Source organism: Elaeis guineensis, chromosome 15 (assembly GCF_000442705.2).
Source record: "Elaeis guineensis isolate ETL-2024a chromosome 15, EG11, whole genome shotgun sequence".
Taxonomy (NCBI): Eukaryota; Viridiplantae; Streptophyta; class Magnoliopsida; order Arecales; family Arecaceae; genus Elaeis; species Elaeis guineensis.
The window spans coordinates 42950078-42970726 of NC_026007.2; the positions used below are offsets into that span (position 1 = coordinate 42950078).

The 20649-nt window shown below is 36.7% G+C and overlaps 1 protein-coding gene across 7 annotated transcripts in view; it reads left to right on the forward strand.

Annotated features, from left to right (window-relative positions):
- Positions 1–2219: 2219 nt before the first annotated feature.
- LOC105061482 (probable histidine kinase 5) overlaps positions 2220–20649 on the forward strand; it is a 32589-nt gene continuing 14159 nt past the window's right edge. Inside the window, exons 1-5 of one of the 7 annotated variants that reach the window (XM_073249309.1) lie at positions 2222–2517; positions 2672–2744; positions 4657–4937; positions 17042–17478; positions 18111–18389. In XM_073249309.1, coding sequence (XP_073105410.1) covers positions 17131–17478; positions 18111–18389 — 627 coding nt within the window. In that variant the 5' untranslated portion in view covers positions 2222–2517; positions 2672–2744; positions 4657–4937; positions 17042–17130. Of the gene's footprint in view, positions 2745–4656; positions 4938–17041; positions 17479–18110; positions 18390–20649 lie in introns of all 7 variants that reach the window. The other 6 variants (XM_073249308.1, XM_019846099.3, XM_010945544.4 and 3 more) reach the window with 6 other exon arrangements.

Genomic DNA, 20649 nt, shown 5'->3' on the forward strand with positions numbered 1-20649 from the left:
AAAGTAAGATAAATTGAGATCTTAGCTTAATACAGCCAAGGTAGGACCATAGGGAAAAAATGAAATAACCCAAGTATTTTGATATATGAACTGATATATATATATATATATATATATATATATATATATAAGAAATAGGAAAAGATATCAAAAGGATTTTTCATGCATATCCTTGTAAATACAAGCAATTTCATGAATACTCTTGTAAAGTTGCTATTTGCTTACATACTCTTATAAATATTTCTTTTTGTAGTTTATACATTAAGAATATTTTGGTTATTTTAATTTTAAACCACTCATTTCTTAATGGTATTAAACAATGCTATAAAAAAGAGAAAAAGAAAGGATATATTATGTAGAATAAGTATTTTATGAAGGTATACATGCAGATATTAATTTAAGAGAGTATTTATATAAATTTGAATATTTTGGTGGTTATTCATGCAAAAAATCCTAAAAATCAATATTTTAACTTTTAAATATTCATCTTTCTCAGTACTTCCATGCCTGAGCTATAATTCAGTTATACGCATTAGCCATGTGCTCAAATAAGTATTACATATTAATTCTTTGTTAATCATAATTCACAAATCACTAAGATTAAGGAAAAAACTTGATAAATTAGCTCAACTAAGCTTGGAGCAAGACCTTTGTAATGATGCATATTGATAATATATTTCTTAAAAGATGTGTCATGATGCATATGATGATTTGTTTAAGCAAAAAGAAAAGATCATAGCTAATAAATTATTGTATTATCTTTCTAAAATAGAAAAAAATCATTTTGAATTTAAATTTTCATCTAATGATATACAGTGGGAAGGGTTGGATAGGTTTAGAAGCAAAATATACTATATTGGGAAGCTGAATAATGCACCAATCTTCCAAAGATCCTAACTTGCCCATATGATGTTTGTTTGAGATCCTTTTTTTTTTTGAAATATAGTATGTTTTCAAGTTCTATGATATGATGCCACCTTTTAAGGATATAGTGCAGCAAACGATCAAGATGAAATTCTATTGTTTAGGCTTAGAAATATACAAGTGAATACAAATTTTTTTTTTTAAGAAATATTTTGATCGAACATATTTCTCAATCCAATAAGTATTAAGCAAAACAATTGAAAATAAAGTTGATGTAAAAGTCAAGATCTATTTTTTATAGAATTTTAATTATTTTTATAATTATTTTTATTATTTATATTTATTTCAAAAAAGTTATATTTTTGTTTAAACTAGAATAAGAATTCAATTTTAATTATACAAGGACTGACTTCACTGGTATAAATAGAAACCATGTAACTCATTTTCATATTTATTAATCAAAGAAAAGGGGACTTAGATCTTGTTTTAGCTTTTTTTAAATATCTTTAAATTTTTTTAAGAGATTCAAATTGAGTGGACTGAAAAAAAATTCTTTATTCTTTATGATCGAATCATATCTTGAGAACAGCATTATGCAATTGACCACACAGTTTAAGGATGCATAATTCTCTTGAAAAAAAAGATAATGAGTTTTTCTTATCTTCTCTAATCATGTGTTGGCTAGTTTTATCTTATAGGGCTCGTTTTATTTGGTGGAATATTTTTCTTCCTAAAAAGTTGATTCATAGGGATGTGATTTTCAAAAAAATAATTTTGATATGTTTGATTGATCATGCAAAAATAATGTATTCTAGAATATTTTATATTTGATTGAATGTCTACTTTCTTAAAAAAATTATATAAAATATCTATTATATTTTTAATAATTTTTTTTTCATTCTATTCATGATTTTAACGGTACTTTTAGAAAAAAATCCTAATTCTTTTCCCGTACAAAAGTCAAAATTTCATATCCCGTATAAATTCTTCTTTTCCATAAAATATCACTTTTCAATGTCTCTTTTTAAAAATTCCAACAAACAACAGAGGTTCTTTCTTTTTTTTTATTGGCCAAATTTCCCCTTCTTATTCCCATCAACCAAATGATTCTATAGTGCATGCTTTATTTTTTTCTTTTAAAGTTTTTCTCTTTAATCTTGCGACTTTATGTATTTTTTAAAAGAAAATGTCTGATGCATCCATCCTCTCCTCCCATCCGTATACCCCTTATTTCTTCTATACATGCACGTGTGTACTCCGCACGCGCCTAATTCCATCAGATTGTAAAAAAAACTTAGCAACCTTTTCTTGTTATTGCCAGCTGGTCATGTCTTAAAAGACATTTTCCCGTTCCCCACCTCCATGCCACAAAGGACCAATCGACCGGGTTCCCGTTCTTCCAAGCTTGCACTTCCACAAATACCCCTGGCCTCTTGTCCTCCCTCTCTGCTCTCCTGGCTTTGTTCTGCCTACTTTGGCAATTACCAGATCTCCATCCTCCAGGGAGCCAATCTCCTGTTTTACCCAAACCACCTCTCCCAGTCTACCACCCTGCCCCCTCTTCCCAACCTTCTTATCTTCTCTTGCTGCTTTTCTTGGGTGCCTGCGGATGTGCTTCTATGTCCTTCTCAGGTCTCCAAAGAAGAACTACAGGTTGAGGGGCCCTTTTTTCTCTCTCACAGCACTTGGAGTCTTTTGCTCTCCCCTTATCTTGTCCTTTTAATAAAAGTCTTTGTTCATAAGCCATTGTCTGTTCGGGGGCATTGCAACAATGAGCTACTGATGAAAGGTCCCTTTTTTTTTCAAGAAGCAATGATGAACAAATAATTGGAGCATGACCATGAGGATTTCTGTTAATTCTTCAACTTGCTGACCACTAGGTGAGAAGCCCATCCTATCCCTCCAGAACTTGTAGTGGTATACAGGTTGTTGTTCCTTCGTTTGGTTTCTTCCTTTTTTTTTTTTTTGATTATTTTCACTTGTTTAGAATGGTTTTATGAGAATTAATGCCGTCGTTGTGTCGGTTGCTGGGTTCTTTGGAGCGGCCTTTGGAAGCATTGAAGGTGTTGGTGGGGATGATATATTCATTCGCATGCTCATGCTGATCCGTTAGCTTCGGCCCCAAGTCATCGACTGCTGTACCCAAATCTAAGTCTTGCATAAAAAATAAACTTTCGGTCCTTAAATTCGATTCTTTATGTGATGTTGTGAATGATATTGTTAAATTAACACTATATTTTGCAACATTTCATCCAGCCCTATATGAAAATTTAATAAATTGCTGGGAAAATGAGTTTCCTCTACTGGAAATAATTGAAACTAGAAAGGTGGAGTGCTTGCGTGGATACCAGTAAGAATCGAACATAATAGAATATGTGTCCAACTAATGTTCTATATTACACTCAGCAGCTGTGTTGGTGAACCGATTGAGTTTGACTTAATTTTGATTCATCAAGAAAGGTCGCCCGTCACTCTTAGGAGTGATGTGGAGTGAATTTAAGTTTTTCCATTCTGTTTTGTCTTAGCTGACGATCTGTTGAAGTTTAGTTCAGTGCTACTGTTGCTGGCTTGCTGCTGATATGGTAATGCATTTGGGAAGGTATTATTATGGGTGCAGCAGGGTGATAGGGATATGCATGTCTCGAGTCTTATTTGTATTTTTGGAGAACATTGCCTTCCAACCATCCCTTCATTCTGGCAAACCACTTCCTTTGTGAATTTTAATGGCTGGTTGGAAATGCACATGGCTTGAAGCAGAGAAAGTCTAGGAAAACAGTGGGCCTTACAGATTTGGAAGAGAGGGAGAGAAGGGAGAAGGAGAAGAAGTACAAAGGGGAAGAGCAGTGGGTATTGGGATGCGTAGCAGGGAGGGATGGAGAATGAATAAAGATAGGTGTATTTAGCATGGTTCTAGGATGTTGTACTTGGAATATAATTGGATTTTAGGTGAAAACCTGGATGAACTTGATCTCTTGCTGCCAGTATTGCATCTTTTATAACCAATGATATGATGTCGGAGTAGGGCATGGGAAGGCTAGGCATGGCTGCTTAGCTTCTCTCTCCCCATATAGTTTAAAACTTGAAATTTTCTTTCTTTGGCTTGGTTAGAAACTAATGCTTTGGTCCACCAACAGATTCCATTCTTATTAGATGGATTCATATATACTGCAACTCCACCAGAATGGCTGAAACCAACACACCAGCTCTAAGCCTGCACAGTTGTACGATAAGCCCTAAATTTTACCTTGGAAGGGAGAAGACACATTTAACAGTAAAGCTTAATGAGCACCCAAAGAAAAATTTTTGAGATAAAAAAGCTGAATAGGTGCTTTTATATTTGCCGGTGGTTTATCTGAAAGAAAAATCTTGATAGTGTGACATATGTAGAGTAAATATTTTGAACTATTTTGTATGATATTCTACTCTTTTTCCCAAATACATCTACTCTGGAGTCTTTCCAGTTCATATCATCATGTCACATCAGTTGGCACTCAAGCCATATGACTGATCAGAGCTTTGTGGCACTTCTACATTATCATAAATGAGCATTAAGTCCATTGATCATACTGATCCCAGAGTTTAGCATGTTGTGTTTGAAAGGAGAGACCTATGACCATGGATGCCTTTTGTTGCATTGCATCCTTATGTCAGAGTCTGGAAATACTTTCTTTGATGGATAAAGGTTGCCATTCACTTCTCCAAATCTTTGAGAAGGCTAAAGTTGTTCTAATAAGTCTGTTGTCTGCAACTTTAGTGGCCAACCCTAACTTGGTCCTTTGCTTTCTATTGCAGAAAACATTCTCTAAATGCATGGAGAAATCTGTATCTCATCCAGACCATTGAGTGGTAGCCTCTCACATGTCTTAGGGGTACTGTGCTCTGAGAAGGAGCAGTCCCAAGATCAGCAAACATGGATGAGGGATAACATAGTCTTTCAGAGTCAGTGCCCTATTAGAGATGAGTGCATTTCAGGGAAGTTCAAAGTTTCATCACCTAAGGATGAATTTGTGCCACATAAAGTCCCTAAAAATATCATGCCTTCTACAAGATGCAGAAATGTGATGTGTCTAGAGGTCCGTACAGTTTCCAGTTTCAATCTGCTAAAAGGCCTTTGCGTTCATAGGCTGCATGCTTGAGTATTCTGTAATTTGATAAAATTGCCCTGTTGAAATGGCTTTAAGGCTCAACATAAACACTAAAAGTGTATGCACTAAGTTTTTTAAGTTGACCATGCATGCGAACAAGAATATATCTGGTGCATGTAATTGCTTCTTGTGTTTATTTTAAACAGAAAATATTCATTTTTTTCTTCATCTATTGTCTGCAATAATTCACTTTTATCTGTCTTCAGCACTGATATATTTATATAATGAACTCTATACCAGACAATGTCTAAGCCTCTGAATAGGAGATTATACCATTTGGGTACGATCAGAGTGACAAGAACTGCTAGCTATTGCTATAGTTTTGTAATAGTTTTTTTTTTTTTTTTTTTTTGGGGTGATGTATTAGGTTTTTGTTTAATTATGCAATAAAGATATAACAGTCCTCGAGCAATTATGTCTCCATTTATAAGAAGGCGGCAAGTGCTCAGCTTATATGGAGTACACATTTAATTCTACCATTGGGCATACCAGAAACCAAAGAGAGCTATAAGATATAGCCCTAAACAAGAATAAATGGAGAAAAGGATGCTGATGTAGGATAGTCTATGTAGAGGGAATCTATAAAGGTATAGCATAGGTATAAATTGCTGGAATTTCAGGTTCAGACCTGAATTTTCAATAGAACTAATCTAGAAAATTAATACTTTTGAAGAAAATAGGTAATGACTGGTTATTATTTACCCTAGGTTTTAGCATTCTAGGGCTTAGATTAAGCTTTTAAGGGTTTATGCTATTGAATAACTCAAACCAAGTGGATGCTAGAATTTTTTAGGAAATCCGATATTTATATAACCAAAGAAAAAATCCCATGGAAAGTGAAACTCATAGGCAAGGTTCGCCGTCTTGGTACCGACGGTTGTTTCGGCCGGCCGGCGGTACGGTTCGGTATCGTTTCATACCGTACCGAACCGACAGTGAACCGACGAAGGCACCGGACCCGAACCGAGAGAAGAAAAAGAGAGAGAAATAGAGAGAGAAAGGGAGGAAGAAAGAAAAGGAGGGAGGGGAAGGAGGGGGCGGGGCCGTCGGACAGTCTTCGACTGGCCGCCGTGGCCGTCGAACGGCGCAGTCCACGCATGCAGCACCGCGGGCGTGAAACAGGGGCGACGCCCCTGTTTTACGATTTTTTTAAAAAATCGAAACTTAAGCCGACAAATAGTTTGCCGGCTTCACTGTTAATCTTTGTTTTTAAAAAAGGAGGTCGCATGAATAAGGGCGACAGTCCTTGTTCCGCAACCGCGACACCGTCCGCTTCCATCTTTGATGATCTCCCCCCTTCTCTCTCTCTTTCTCGCTCTTTTCAAAGCCTTATCGGGTGAACTGATGAGCCGTGGATGCTTTCGCGGCCCTCCGATGGCTGTATCGGACCACCACCGACCTCCAATGGCTCCTGCCTCCCTTCCTTTCCTCTCTCTCTCTCGTTCTCACTTTCCTTCTCTTTCCCTTCCTCTTCTGCTGGTATATCGTTTGAACCAGCCAAACTGTGTTGATTCCCTACCGGTCTGGCTCGATACGGGGTGTACCGGTCGGTTTGGCACGGTACAGCATTCCATGCTCATAGGAAAGATTAATAAGGTAGATGAATAAGAGATAAGGGAGCAAGATGAATTAAAGAAGAATAAAGAATTATTGGATCAAACATAAAAAACTAAAAGCAAAGAGAAAGTAAAAGATAATAGTGCACTCATTTCAGGATGTAGGAGTCACACCTAGTGTCTGAAGGCCTCACACTTCCATCGCAGGATACACCACAAGAAGAAAAACAAAAATTCCATTCTTTCATTCATATGCTGCATAAAACCTGATTACTTTACATTCCATATCTAAACAAAGAAGGAAAACCCTAACAAGACTTTTGGACTTTTTAAAATATCCTTCATAATGCAGGTTACTGTAAAATGACAGTGGCATGAACAATAATCATACAGGATTTATTTTTTGACTAAACTTTTAATGGCTAATGTGGCTTCTATTATTAAGTCATGCATCATGTCATCATCTTATCTAATCATCTAGTATTGTTTTGAGATCATTTATGTCAGGCCTACATGCATTAAGACCCACTAAAGCTAAATAGCAATACAGCAAATTGAAAACTAAAACTAAAGCCAGGAGAAATCCCCAGTTCTGCCATCCTCTGATCTTGGTCTCCGTCATTCGCTTCTGCTGAGTAAGAACTGGCATCAAGTTCTTTGAAGTTAAAGCTGCATTTGTTGATAATCTAACTGATGGTTAGTTAATGATAAATGCCCTACATTTGATGTTGCATGATTCTCGTGGTAGAACTTGAACTCCAGCTAACATGTGATCCCATCAAATGTGATTGTTCTTCACTAAAATAAATCTTGATTTTCTTTGAATCTGCCCACCTTTCATCAATTCTGAAGTTAGTGTTTCTCATCATGGTATCACCTTGCATGAAAAAAGCATTATCAAAATGTAATTCTTTTTGGGATAGCTTTTTCAAAGTTTATCAGCCATCTTTAAATTTTGGAGGATCAAAAAGAGTAATTTTCCCAATTTGTTTAACATCTTTAGGGAATTTAGCTTCCAAACAGCCTTGTTTTAATGTATCAGTAATACATGTCACCTTTTCTTCAAACACCATATTTGAGTCACTGAAATTCATATCCTCATCATATGCTTCATTAGCTCTTCCTTAATGTGAATCTTGTGAAGCTTCTTGCATGACTGTCTATTCTTCCATCATGTCTTTAGGATCCTGTACATTTTCCAACTGAAGCTCCTCTTCTTTCAAGTCCATAGCCACACAAGTGGGTTTGATGTTCTCTTTATTGGCCTATGTCCCTAGTTGATGCAAAAACATTTTGTTTGACCAAGGTACACCATCTCGATACCAGGCCTGTGCCGGTGCCACCTTGTTACTATGTTGGTGCACCAGGTACGAGGCCAGTTTGATTTATCGAGTGTCGGTATGCCTCCGGTACTATGTACTAGTACCGAACAAGGTATGCCTTGTATCACCTTGGATAATGCGTAAAAGCCAAGAACCTAATATCATTCTAAAATACTCATCATAATGCAAGTTATTAGGTTTGAAAACAGGTTGGATAAAAGTCTGACCATATTTGTTTCCATATTAGACTCAGATAAAAGATTTGGTATTCAATACGAATTCGAATATCTTGTTAGAATTCAAGGTTTGCTGTACCGATTGGTAACGTAGTATATTGTACTAGTACCAAATCAGAATGCAGTCTCGTATCATGCGGATACTGCACGTCTCATTGTCTTGTACCGTATTGCGTGCCAATACTGTAATAGGATGTATTTGGATCCGATACTGAGACGGCGAACTTTGGTAATGAATCTTGTCGGATTTGGATTTGAATATAGATTCAAAGATTTTTCGGATTTGAATTCTGATATCTAGTAAAAAAATTTACTAAAGTAACCATTACACAAAATTTGAACCATTGACCTTTCACTTGGATGACAAACTCTCAATCACTAAGCTACAGCATTCATTCCTATTTTACATAGGCAGTTTATTTTACTTAGTTCAAGTCATTATGTAATCATTGGACATAGATTTTGATGTTTCATATATTAATCTTTTTTATAAAATTCCTTTTCTCTTTGCTAAAAATGAAAAATGAATATATTATATTTTATTCTTTATGATATTTTTCAAAAGTTTATTGTTAAAAATTTTTAACAATAAAAACTTCTATGTATTTTTATTTTCATGTATAATCTTTTTACAAGTTCTCTAGAAATAGATAATTTATGATTATTTTTATTTATGCTGTAATTAAAGAGCAATGAAAGTAATTGATCAAAAAAAATTCATTAATGTTTATATATATTTTTGGGTTTTAATATTTTAATACAAACCTAGTCGGATGAGTGACTTGGATCCTTGACCAGGTCGGTCTCTGTGTAGGTTTAATAATTATGCCTTAGATCCTTCATTACCTGTGCCACGTGTGATCTGCATAATAAATTCTGTTTCTATCATGTATGATTATGTATTCAATATTAGTATTTGTTATTGAATTCTGCTAAAATCCAATTTATATCTGAATAGTATCTGACTTATATCTGGATGTGGATAGAGAAAATATGGATATCACTAATATCCGACTTGTACCATTTTCGTTTAGAATAAATATAGATATGCTTAATATCTAATTCGTATCTTTATCCATTTAGAACAAATTTGGATGTTAATTCTAGTATCCATTTAATTTTGATATCCATATTCATATTTACCAGTATCCACTCCATTTTCAGCCCTAGTTATTCTTCGTGGTTACTCTAGCATGACAATGCCGTGAACAGCAATCATCCAATATTTATTTCCCCACTAACCTATTGATGGCTGATGTGGCTTTTATTATTAAGTCATGCCATGTTGTCGCCTCATCTAATCATCTAATATGGCTTCAAGATCATTTAATCTCAGCCCTAAACTTATTAAGACCCACTAAAGCTAAACATAAACAGAAATAAAAGACAAATACAGCAAACCAAAAACTAAAATTGAATCCAAGTGATATCTCCAAGTCATGTTGCCTTCTGATCTTAGTCCTTGTCAGACTCATATGCCTGTTCTCAGGTATATAGGAAAATGTTTGTTGGCTTTTGCTTTCTAAAAATAATATATTGACAAAGCCCAACATATGTTCTTATCTAAGAGATGAGCATGTATTCCCGCCAATTTGGGAAATTGAAGGTTGATTTTTTCTTTCGTTTTCATGAAATTATAAACCATTCTCCCTGAAGTACAAGATCTTTTTTGTTCCTCCTACTTATCAGCAGCTAGAAATATAAAACTTTGCAGAATAAAAAAAAAAATATGCCATATAGGTTGGACTTGACATATTTGTTCCATGACCCTTTTCAATAAAATTTTATATTCGCTGGATTACCCTTTGATTATGAACTATCATGTGGCCAGATCTTATGTGTTAATAGTTGTTTTCTATCCCAAGACATTTGTAGGGCTAAATAGTTGCTAATCATGTCATGACTAATGTGAATTAGAACTCTGATTGGAACTTATAGGGCTTGGTTGTTGATCATTTTGGCATCTATTTGCACCTTAGTTCGATGTTTCGATGTTGGCTGAAGAGTAATGGCTGCCACAAGATTTATATGTTAATTTTGTAGAATGTTAGAATCCTACATAGGGGGACCGTCCTGTGTCTGTCAGCCCAAGAATGAGTACCATTTTATATGATATGCATGTACAGTAGAATTGGAGAGAAAAAAAAAATTGTTAGATAATGAAAATATGGCAACTTGTCTGAACCATAGACCTCTAAATTGGATAATTGGTCTTGTTCAATCTATAAAGTGGACAAGTGGTGGAAAAAAAATGATTTTGATGTTTGTGAAATTAGCCATCATGATCTGAATATCTGATCACAAATAGAGTCCACATGCTTGCATATAGGATCAATGAATTATTGAACAGATCTTATATGGTTGGGATGTGCAATGACTCTCAACAGATCTTATGCTGAAACTGAAAGCTTAATGTAATCTTGCCTGTAGTGGCCTATGTGAAAGTAGGGCTCCTTTTCTAGTTATGTATTTTCTCTAGCGAATAATCCGTCAAGATTGAAAAGCATCAGCATCAATAACTAATTTGGAAGCACATCAAATGGTGATCTTTTACCTATCAATCTTTATCTTATGGATCCAATACAATAAAAAATTATGTGCATTTGATTCAGTCTGTGGCTCGCCAAACTGCTCCAAACCACCTGTGCTGAACCGTATCGGTGGCCGACCAGGATAGTTCTGGTGTTCAAAACGAGAAATTGGCGAGGAGGGAGAGAGGGAGAAGCAAAGAGAGGAAGAGAGAGAGTGGGGGAGGGAAGGAGAGAGAGTGTCTTTGGAGGTCGTCGGAGGGCAATCGAGCTCGTTATGTTATTGCCAATCTTTGTGAGGGAGAAAGGAGGGAAGGAGAAGAAGAGGAGAGCTGTTGGAGGCCTCCAAAAGGTCGACAAGGCCGCTGCGCTGCCCCTGAGGCTGGTGAAAGCCAGAGGAGGGCGGTTGTCGACTTCAACTGAAAATCCCAAAAAATTGAAAAAATCTGATAAATCCAAAAAGAATTACAAAATATGGGCTGAAGCCCTTGTTTCGATCAGGAGGAGGGTGGAGTCCCTCCTTCAGCCTTCATCGGTCTCGGCGGTGTTGCAGTGGCCTTGTTGGCCCTTTAAAGGCCTTTGGTGTCCTCCTCTCCCCCTGCCTCTCCTTCCCTCCCTCCGCCATCCTTCGGCTTCGCTATCCTTCGACGGCCTTCAAAGGCCCTCTCTCCCTCTCTTTACCTCCCCACTCTCTCTTCCTTTTCTATTCTCCCTTTGTCCTCTCTCTATGTCGGTTTAGGAACAGTATAGACTAGGACGGGCCATACCTAACTATACCATTGGCCAACTAGTCTGGGCTCCGACATCGGCATAACAAACCTTGATTCAATCTCTAGCCAAATCTCTGGTGGCATTTATGATTTTGGGAAGCCTCAATACACTATTGGAATTAAAACTTAAAGTGGGAAGGAAAAATCATCTCATCTCTGAGTTTATAGCATACATTGCCTCAGTGTTTAGGATCATGAGGATCAACTTAGATTTGATAAATTTTAGTTAATGGAGATCCTTGTTTGCAATGAATATTATTGAAAACCTGATTGTTGCCTGCCTTATTATTTCTTATTTCAACTTAACTTTTACTTGGTATTTGACAAGGTTTTTAGAAGCTTTTCTTGCATACTTTTTACTTTTCCCATTCTTTTCCCGATTCTTTCTTCTACAATTTTTTCGTTGATAGCATTTTATCTGACAAAAACCTTATTAAAATTATCAAATTGAAGAGTTTAATAGCTTCTTGCTAATTTTTTCTTGTAACTCCCTTATAAACTTCATGGATCATTGTCCATTGGCTCTCTAACACATTGACCTTTGTTTGAAATTCGCTGTTTTATGCTTGACTATTTGTTCAAAATCTTTATGCATGTATTGCCTCTTTATCCAAGCTTGTGGCATGTGATTCATATTGCTTTTTAGTCACAATTGACAATTTTCTTGCTACAATTGAAATTATTAATGTTGCACTTAAAGAAGGTAGAATTGTCCTGAGCCACTTGGTTCAGGGCTTATCGAGCCGTATCGGCAGCAGACCAGGATTGGTTCCAGCAATAAAATCGAGAAACCAGCAAGTGGTGAGGGAGAGATGGAAAAAGAGGAAGAGAGAGAGAGAGAGGGAGAGAAAGGAAGGGACTAGAACAGGGCTGAGGGAAGATGGAGAGAGGTCTTCGAAAGCTCTGTTTCCTCCATTCATTGAAATAGGGGCAGTTGGAATAGGGGCGGAGCTCCTATTTTGTTTTGAGACTGGGGTTTTGGCCCCTTTTTCTTTTTTTTCTTTGAATTTTTTAAGTGAAGCTGGCTTTCACTTAAAAAAAACCGAAAAAAAGGAAGAGGCTGAAGTCCATGTTTCTTTTCGAAATAGGGGCGGAGCCCATGTTCCGACACACGGAGGAGAGAGGGCTTTGAAAACTCTCTCCCTCCTCACTCGGCCTTGTTCTAGCGTCGCCCTCTCCCTCTCTCTCTTCCCTTTCTTCCTCTCTCTCTCCCCCCCTCTCTTCTTCTCTTTCCTCCTCCCTCCACCTCTCTCCCTCTTGCTCTCCCTCCCTCCCTTCCTCTCTCTCTCTCTCTCTCTCTCTATCTTGTTCCTCTCCCCCTCCCTTGCTAGTTTCTCTATTGGCTCACACTTGAACAGCATGGCACAGGAGCTTACCGTACCGTGCCACCAGCCTACTAGCACGGTGCTAGTTTTGGTACCATGGACCTTGGTTATACTAATTAGAACCACCTGTTTATAGCAAGGATGACCAAGATTAACCTGCACAAGCAATTGTGTCAGATTTTGTATAATTCTAAGGAGTTAAATAAGTTTCAAAGAGATATAGCTGGTTATCCAATATGTCAACACCCGCAAAAGCACACTTCGTCATATATGGGGACATGAGAGGTTTTTAGGTAAATGTCTTTCTTACACACTGAATTTGTCTTGACCTTGCTTATGATCCTCTCATCCAAAACTGTTTTGTTCTGTAGCTGGCTTATCCTCCTAATTAGGTGATGCAGGCAGTCATACACAATATTGTAGGTTGTATGTAATGACTTCCTTTGTATTTGCTGGTATTTTTTCAGCAAAATGGTGGAATGACCCACCATTCATCTCATTGATAGAATGAAATAGATTACAAAAACAAGAAGAAAAAGAGGGGACTTTGAGAGGTTACCACGAAGGAAACCAAAAATCCCTAAGCAAAGTCTCTTCAAGAAATCTCACTCCTACAGTCAGTCAGCTACAAAAGACTCAATTATCTTTCCCTAGACAGTAAAGAGCCATCAAAACAGACCCAAATACATCCATACAATCTTGCTGCTATATAGAGTACTAAGTTAACCAGCCAATCAACATCCAGACATCCAAAAAAAGAGTGCCTTCCACCTCAATTGAAAATGAAAAGAACTGGACACCAGACCAAAATGAGGAAGATGAAGCTGGCAAGACTAAGCCACCAGCTGTCCTCATCTTCTGGCAGCTCCAAATCTAATTTTTTACTGTCAGCTGCGTCTTGAGGTTCGCTTCCTCCTCTTCTTCTTCACAGGCACCGCCCTCGCCCATTCAAAGGCCAGTATATCAGTAGCTCCCATTAACTCTGGGTAATCCTTCCTTTTTGATTGAAAATCCTGTTGTCATGCTCCCTCCAGAAACCCTACATCAATGCTGCCACTGCCTGAACCAGTCCATTATTTTCTGCACAGTTTGCTAGTCAAGGCACATATTCATTAGTGTTGCAGACTGCTTTGGTCGGGCAGATCATCCTCAGGAGCATCTCCACCATTCATTTTCACTGTATTCCTCTCTAAAATTTAATACGTTCAAGATTTTAACATTGAATCGATAGTGTTGACTTCTAGGTTTCTAATCACAATTGCAAATTTTGACCCCTTTAATAGGATAATTCTAAATTCTGTGCCTTGTTGATTCAAATGACAACATGATTATAAAATACTAAGCTGAATTTTTAAAAAAGAAAAAAAAGAATACAATTATTTTCCAAAAGATGAATGTTTGATCTAATCCCCTTCTTGTAACAAGTATCTTTTTATGTTACTAGGTTTCCAATTGTCCTGCTAGGAATAGATACCTTATACTAGTTAGGAGCAATGATATAAACAGTTAAATAGCAAGTTGGCACGAAATCAAATTATTTGTTACTTCGAATTTTATGTTCAAATTAGTAGTATTATCTGTGCTCATTAGGCTATGGAGTATGGACATGTACATGTACTTAGTTCAATGGATGGTTAGCAGAACGTACCAGTATGTACAGTGTGTATTGACTTGTAGTAGTAGCTAACTGATACTCGGTATGCCCCAATACCAATGTCAATGCCAAGAACCGGACAACAAAGATACTGTACCAGTTGGGTACCAATACGGGGACCAATAACCTTTCATTGTGCTATGGTAGAAAGGCAGAAAACAAATGCAATGTTCTGCAATAACTAATCTATATATGTGTATCAGTAGTGCAAAACCAATGTATCACTGTTTGATCAAATTAATGAATGAATAGAACAGCAGAAATCTTCATCTCAGAAGGGAAATGCGAAATTGGGGGTGCTCATGGGGTGAAGTGGGGTGGCCGCGGTGCTGAAGTGAGTATAAGAAAACATGCTGTTGGGTGATATTGGTTCATGTTTTAATTCCATAGTCCTAAGGAACAGGCTCTTGGTCATCTCTTTCTTCATAACCTTTGTGCGGCAAATTTTAAGCTCCTAAATGGTTTACTGTTATTAAGTTCTAAGAATTACATTAATTCATTGCATAGTATTACAAACTATCCATCCATCTATCCAACAAATTATTTATCTATCTATCCATCTGGTCTGATAAACATCGAAACCAACTTGCTGCCAATTGAGATTGGCATAATTGTCATGCTCAGAAAAGAGTCTGGATCTGCTTCATCCAGATCTTGAATGTTTGTTCTGCTCTTAAATAATTTCATATTAGTTGAATTAGTATAATATATGGTACCAAAGTAAAGGATGCTGATGTCCCAGAATAGGTTAAATTGTATGTAGAGATGATGAAGAAATTTAGGGTGCGTGTGGTTGTACTTTTTGATTTTTAATTTTTAAAAAATATTTTTTATTTTTTTTTGATTTTTGCTATTAAGTAAAAGCAAAAAGGTAAAAAGTATGTTTGGTAACTACGTTGCTATAAAGCAAAAAGCGACGTTTGGGGACGACAAGTGAAGACCTCGACAAGAGAGAAGGTTCAGGAAGTGAGGAAGAAGGGGGTGGGGAGGTGAAGAGTTCGATGAGGGAAAAGAGTTTGGGCTCTTTGCTTTTTGGTTTGGCGTTTTAGATGTGTGGAAGCAAAAAAAGCAAAAAAGCAAGTTTTGGAAAGCAAAAAATTTTTGCTTTGCATATAAAGCAATTATTTTTTTGATTTTTGCTTTTTGCTTTTCATGGTGTTACCAAACATTGCTTTTTGATTTTTGCTTTATAAAAATCAAAAAGCAAAAAAAAATATTTTTTTAATGGCTAACCAAATGCACCCTTAATGTTTTTGCTTCTTGATTCTTCATTAGTAATTTATGTGTTTGCATATATAGACATATCTATCTGTCTATATATCACCTTAGGACAATGCGAGATTAAGGGCGGGCACTTTATCAGACCTTCAAATGGTCCGATAAGCATCGAACACAACTTGCTGCCTATTGAGTTTGGTATAATTGTCATGCTCAGAAAAAGAGTCTGAATCTGTTCATCTAGATCTTGAACGTGTGTTGTGCTCTCAAAAAAAAATTCATGTTAGTTAAATTATTACAATATGGTACCAAAGTAAAGGATCCTGATGTTCCAGGATAGGTTAAATTGTATGTACAGATGATGAAGAAATTAATGTTTTTTGCTTTCTGATCTTGTTTATTAATATGTATGTTTCCATATATAGACATATACATGGTATGCCATACTGTACCGAATTGGGTGATATGAGGGATATTGTACCATACCGATTCGGTACAGATACATGGTGCAAGTGGCGTACTGACACGATACGTCGAACTGGCCCCTGTACTGGGCGTACCAACACAGTGACAAGGTGGCATCAGGGGTCTGGTACCGAGATGGCAGACCTTGTGGACACACACACACACATACACACACACACACACACACACATATATATATATATCACCTTAGGAGTATATGAGATTGAGGCTGGCGTTTTGCAGACCATCACATGGCCCAATAAGCATTGAACCCAACTTGCTGCCTATGGAGATTGGTATAATTGTCATGCCCAGAAAAAGAGTCTGAATCTTCTCATCCAGATCTTGAATGTGTATTCTGCTCTTAAAAATATTTCATGTTAGTTAAATTAACATAATATGTTACCAAAGTAAAGGATGCTGATGTTCCAGAATAGGTTGAATTGTATGTTCTATGTAGAAATGGTGAAAAATTTAATGTTTTTGCTTTTAGGTTTTTTTTTTATTAATATGTATTTCTGCATATATATAGATATATGAATAAGGCTTTTCTTATTCTTCAATGAAAGCCGGGTGACCATCTCTGCTGCCCTTTCATCCCCCCAAAAAAAAGAAAAAAAAGGAAAAGAAAGTGCACAAGGCTTTTCTTATTCTCCTTCACTGTGGAATATCATTCCTAAAAAGGAGGTGCATACATATGTATCTGTTCTCTATATGCAAAGAAAGCTATCTGGCGTACTTTACTGTGAGAATATCGTTAACAATTAGGAGAAGTTTTGGATTGACTATTATGCTTTTTGTATTCTGAAACACACCATGCTTCGTTTTTGTTTTGTATCTGCATTCATGGAACACTAATTCATTCAAATTCATGCATACCTCTAGCAAATATTTTGAGATTGTGTAGATTTGGACATTATGGTTATACAGCAACTAACAAATGCATTGGCATGTGCAGGAGTGAAAAATCATACATGCTAAAAAATCAATAAACATTGAAAGTCTTCAAAGTTCTTCTCGAAGATAGTTTGGTGGGTCTTAGTGAGGATGGTGGTCTGTTGTAAAGGATCTGCTCTTAGCAGATTATGGAAGTCCAAGGATCAACAAGTTCAGCAGCTGAAGCATTATCAACCACAAAATTCTAAGGGTGGTGGGAACTGGAGAAAGAAATTTCTATTTTTGGGTATCTTACTTGGAGTGTTGGTGTCGATTTGGATATTTTTAAGCATGAATGCAAATATTATTGCAAGGAGGAAGGAGACTCTTGCAAACATGTGTGATGAGAGAGCACGGATGTTGCAGGATCAATTCAATGTGAGCATGAACCATGTGCATGCATTGGCCATTCTGGTCTCTACTTTTCACCATGGAAAAAATCCTTCTGCAATTGATCAGGTTTTGTTTACAAATACATCTCGTCAGTGTATCTTATTTTTCCTCATTATTTTAATAATATTCTTTTTTTTTAAAAGATGATGATGTTGTTTAAGTTGTGAGTTGAGAAAACAAGTATAGCATTATTTATTATATTATTTCGAAGACCTTTTCTCTTTTTCATATAATGCGCACTGTAACTTTGTGAAAACTTAAGCAACTGAATTCTTTTCAAATTTGATATGTATATCCTTTTTCAGTTGGGTGAATACTACTGCTTTTATGTTAGTCTAGTCTCCACAGTATTAACTGAGTCACAACGAATTGAATTTATCATAGTAACAGAATATGCATGAGGAATACTTGTTCATTTTATTGTCTGTTTCTGAATATATACCTAAAGCTGTGATTGATATGTGTATATTAAAGTCCATTATGTGGATTCTTTCTGCAACATCCAACATCGCTATGTAGAATCTAACTTACGTAGCATATCTTTTCGGGGAAATTGTATTTTTTACAGTAGGGAATTAGGTCTGATGTTATCATGACTTTGGAATTGCCAATACGTGCAAGGTTGTCAGATACCTCTGAGATTAGAAAATTAAGGGGATACATCAGCTATTCTGACCTTTTCGTTAACTTTCTTGCAGAAAACATTTGCAGAGTATACAGCCAGAACAGCATTTGAAAGGCCACTGACGAATGGTGTTGCCTATGCTTTAAAAGTTCTTCACTCACAGAGGGAGGAATTTGAGAGGCAACATGGATGGAAGATAAAGAAAATGGAGACTGAGGATCAGTCCCCTGTTCAAGATGACTACACACCTGAGAAGCTTGACCCTTCACCTGATCAAGATGAATATGCACCTGTTATATTCTCCCAGGAAACTGTGTCTCACATCGTGTCCATTGATATGATGTCAGGGAAGGTGAATTCATATGTTTATCTTCTTGTTTCATCCATCTTATGTCTATGGTGCATGTGATTTATGTACTCTCTCTGGATGCTCGATGTTTATAACCAGATTTGTTAGTTAGCTAACAGAATACATGGCTGTTGTACATAGAATCCTAACTACATTATACATGAAATTATGTCATTACCTTCATGTATGTATAACCTCTTCTAGCAGCCTTGCATGGTTTGATTGCTCAACTGATGCAAGAAGATAAAAAGAAAGATGTGGCTGTTTGAGTGTGACTGATTTTGATACATCCAATATGACACATTCATTTCCTTTGTCCAAGTTTGGACAAAAAGCAAGAATCACCAAGTACATATTTTAAAAGATTGTTTTCATGTCAAAATCAATAGCAGGTGCTTTAGTCACACTTACTATATAAAAATGACATAAGGATTCTCACCAAAAAATAAAGTGACTCTAGGGGTGAGAAGGAGGTGCTCTTTATAAGAAGTTGCGTCACCGTTGCATGCTAATTTGAGGAAAAAAAAGACTGTAAGAAAACAATGAGGCTAGCAATTTGTAAGGGGAGAATGCCAATTAAGACATTCTCAAATTTCATTGCATGACATCCTTTTCAAATACAATAAATAAGTGGCCTAAATTGTGGGACACTTGGGATTAGGGATTTTTATTTATTAGCTGAATAGGGAATAAGGCTAAAAGAGGATTGGGTTATGTTATGGAAAGTCAACTGTAAATATTGTATTCCTATTTAGTTAGCATAGTTATAGGGATTTATTCCCTAATTAGTTCCTAATTAGGTTGCAGGAATACTTGTGTGTGTGTGTGTGTGTGTGTGTGTATATATATATATATATATATATATATATATATATATATGTATGTATGTATTATTTCATTCGTTGAATAAAAAAAAGAAAAATTCCCAATCTACATGGTATCAAAGCAGGTTGCCTGGCTGCCGATCGGCCAGTCCCCTGAATTCGATCATCGGATTTCCGAAGAGTGGATTTCGCGCACCACTCCTGTGTTCAGTGCTGCCCCATGCGCCGGCGAGTAAGGGCGCGTCTGGCGTCGGCTTGCTCTCTGGCTTCTTCTCTGACGTCGCCTTGCACCAATTAGTGCAGTCTTGTGAGTTGCCTTAGGTATTGGTGCGTTCTTGTGGGTACTTCGAAACTAGGTATTGCTGCAACCCTCTTTTCATCAGATTTTGTCAGACATTATGGCTGAGACTAAATCTACTGTGGATGAGAACAAGGCAATAATTGCTGATGTGATTTCAGTGATTACTAAGATCACGGAATATAAGCTTAATGGCTCCAATTATCTGGAGTGGAGCAAGACGGTTCGTATTTACATGCGCAGTCTTGATAAAGATGATCACCTCACGAATGATCTACCCGGTGATGATACAAGACAAAACTGGCTAAGGGAGGATGCTTGATTGTTTTTACAACTTTGGAACTCTATTCACAGTGAGGTAATTAGCCTAATTAATCACTGTGTGCAAGGCTTTTTATAGTGCAGAAAAACAAGATAAAACTCTTATGTCTTATTTTATGGTTTTTAAAAGAGTGTTCGAGGAACTTAATATTTTATTGCCCTTTAGTTCTAATGTGAAAGTTCAGCAGGCCCAACGAGAGCAAATGGCTGTGATGAGTTTTCTGGCCGATCTTCCTCCAGAATTTGAAACTGCCAAATCTTAGATCCTTTCTACTTCTGAGATTTTCTTTTTGCATGTACTTTTACCGGAGTGCTCCATACAAAAATTTCTCAGTTTTCTCAACCTGCTAGTGGTGCTCTTGTCAGTCGCAATGATACTGGACGACAAAATAATAGAGGTGGAAATAGAGGAGGGGCTTATGGCAATAGGAGTATTCAGTGAAGTGGAGAGGCTGCCCCCATTCGTGATTCAGAAAGAATTATTTGTTACTACTGTCATGAGCCTGGGCATACAAAATGCTCATGTTGGAAACTTCAGAACAAATCTCAACGATCTCAGTGGCAAATGTGGCAATTGAGGAGTCTCCAGTTGCCTCATCCTCTGAGAAAACTGTTCAAGTGTCTGTAGAAGAGTTTGCACAGTCTCCCAATATCATGCATCTTTAAAGTCTACCAATTTTCCTATCACTGCTATCGTCGAGTTAGGTAAATCCACTACATGTCTTGTGTCTTCCTCTTCAAAATGGGTCATTGATTCTGGTGCTACAGACCATATGATAGGTAATTTTAGCCTTTTATTTGCCTTTCAGTCTCATACAAC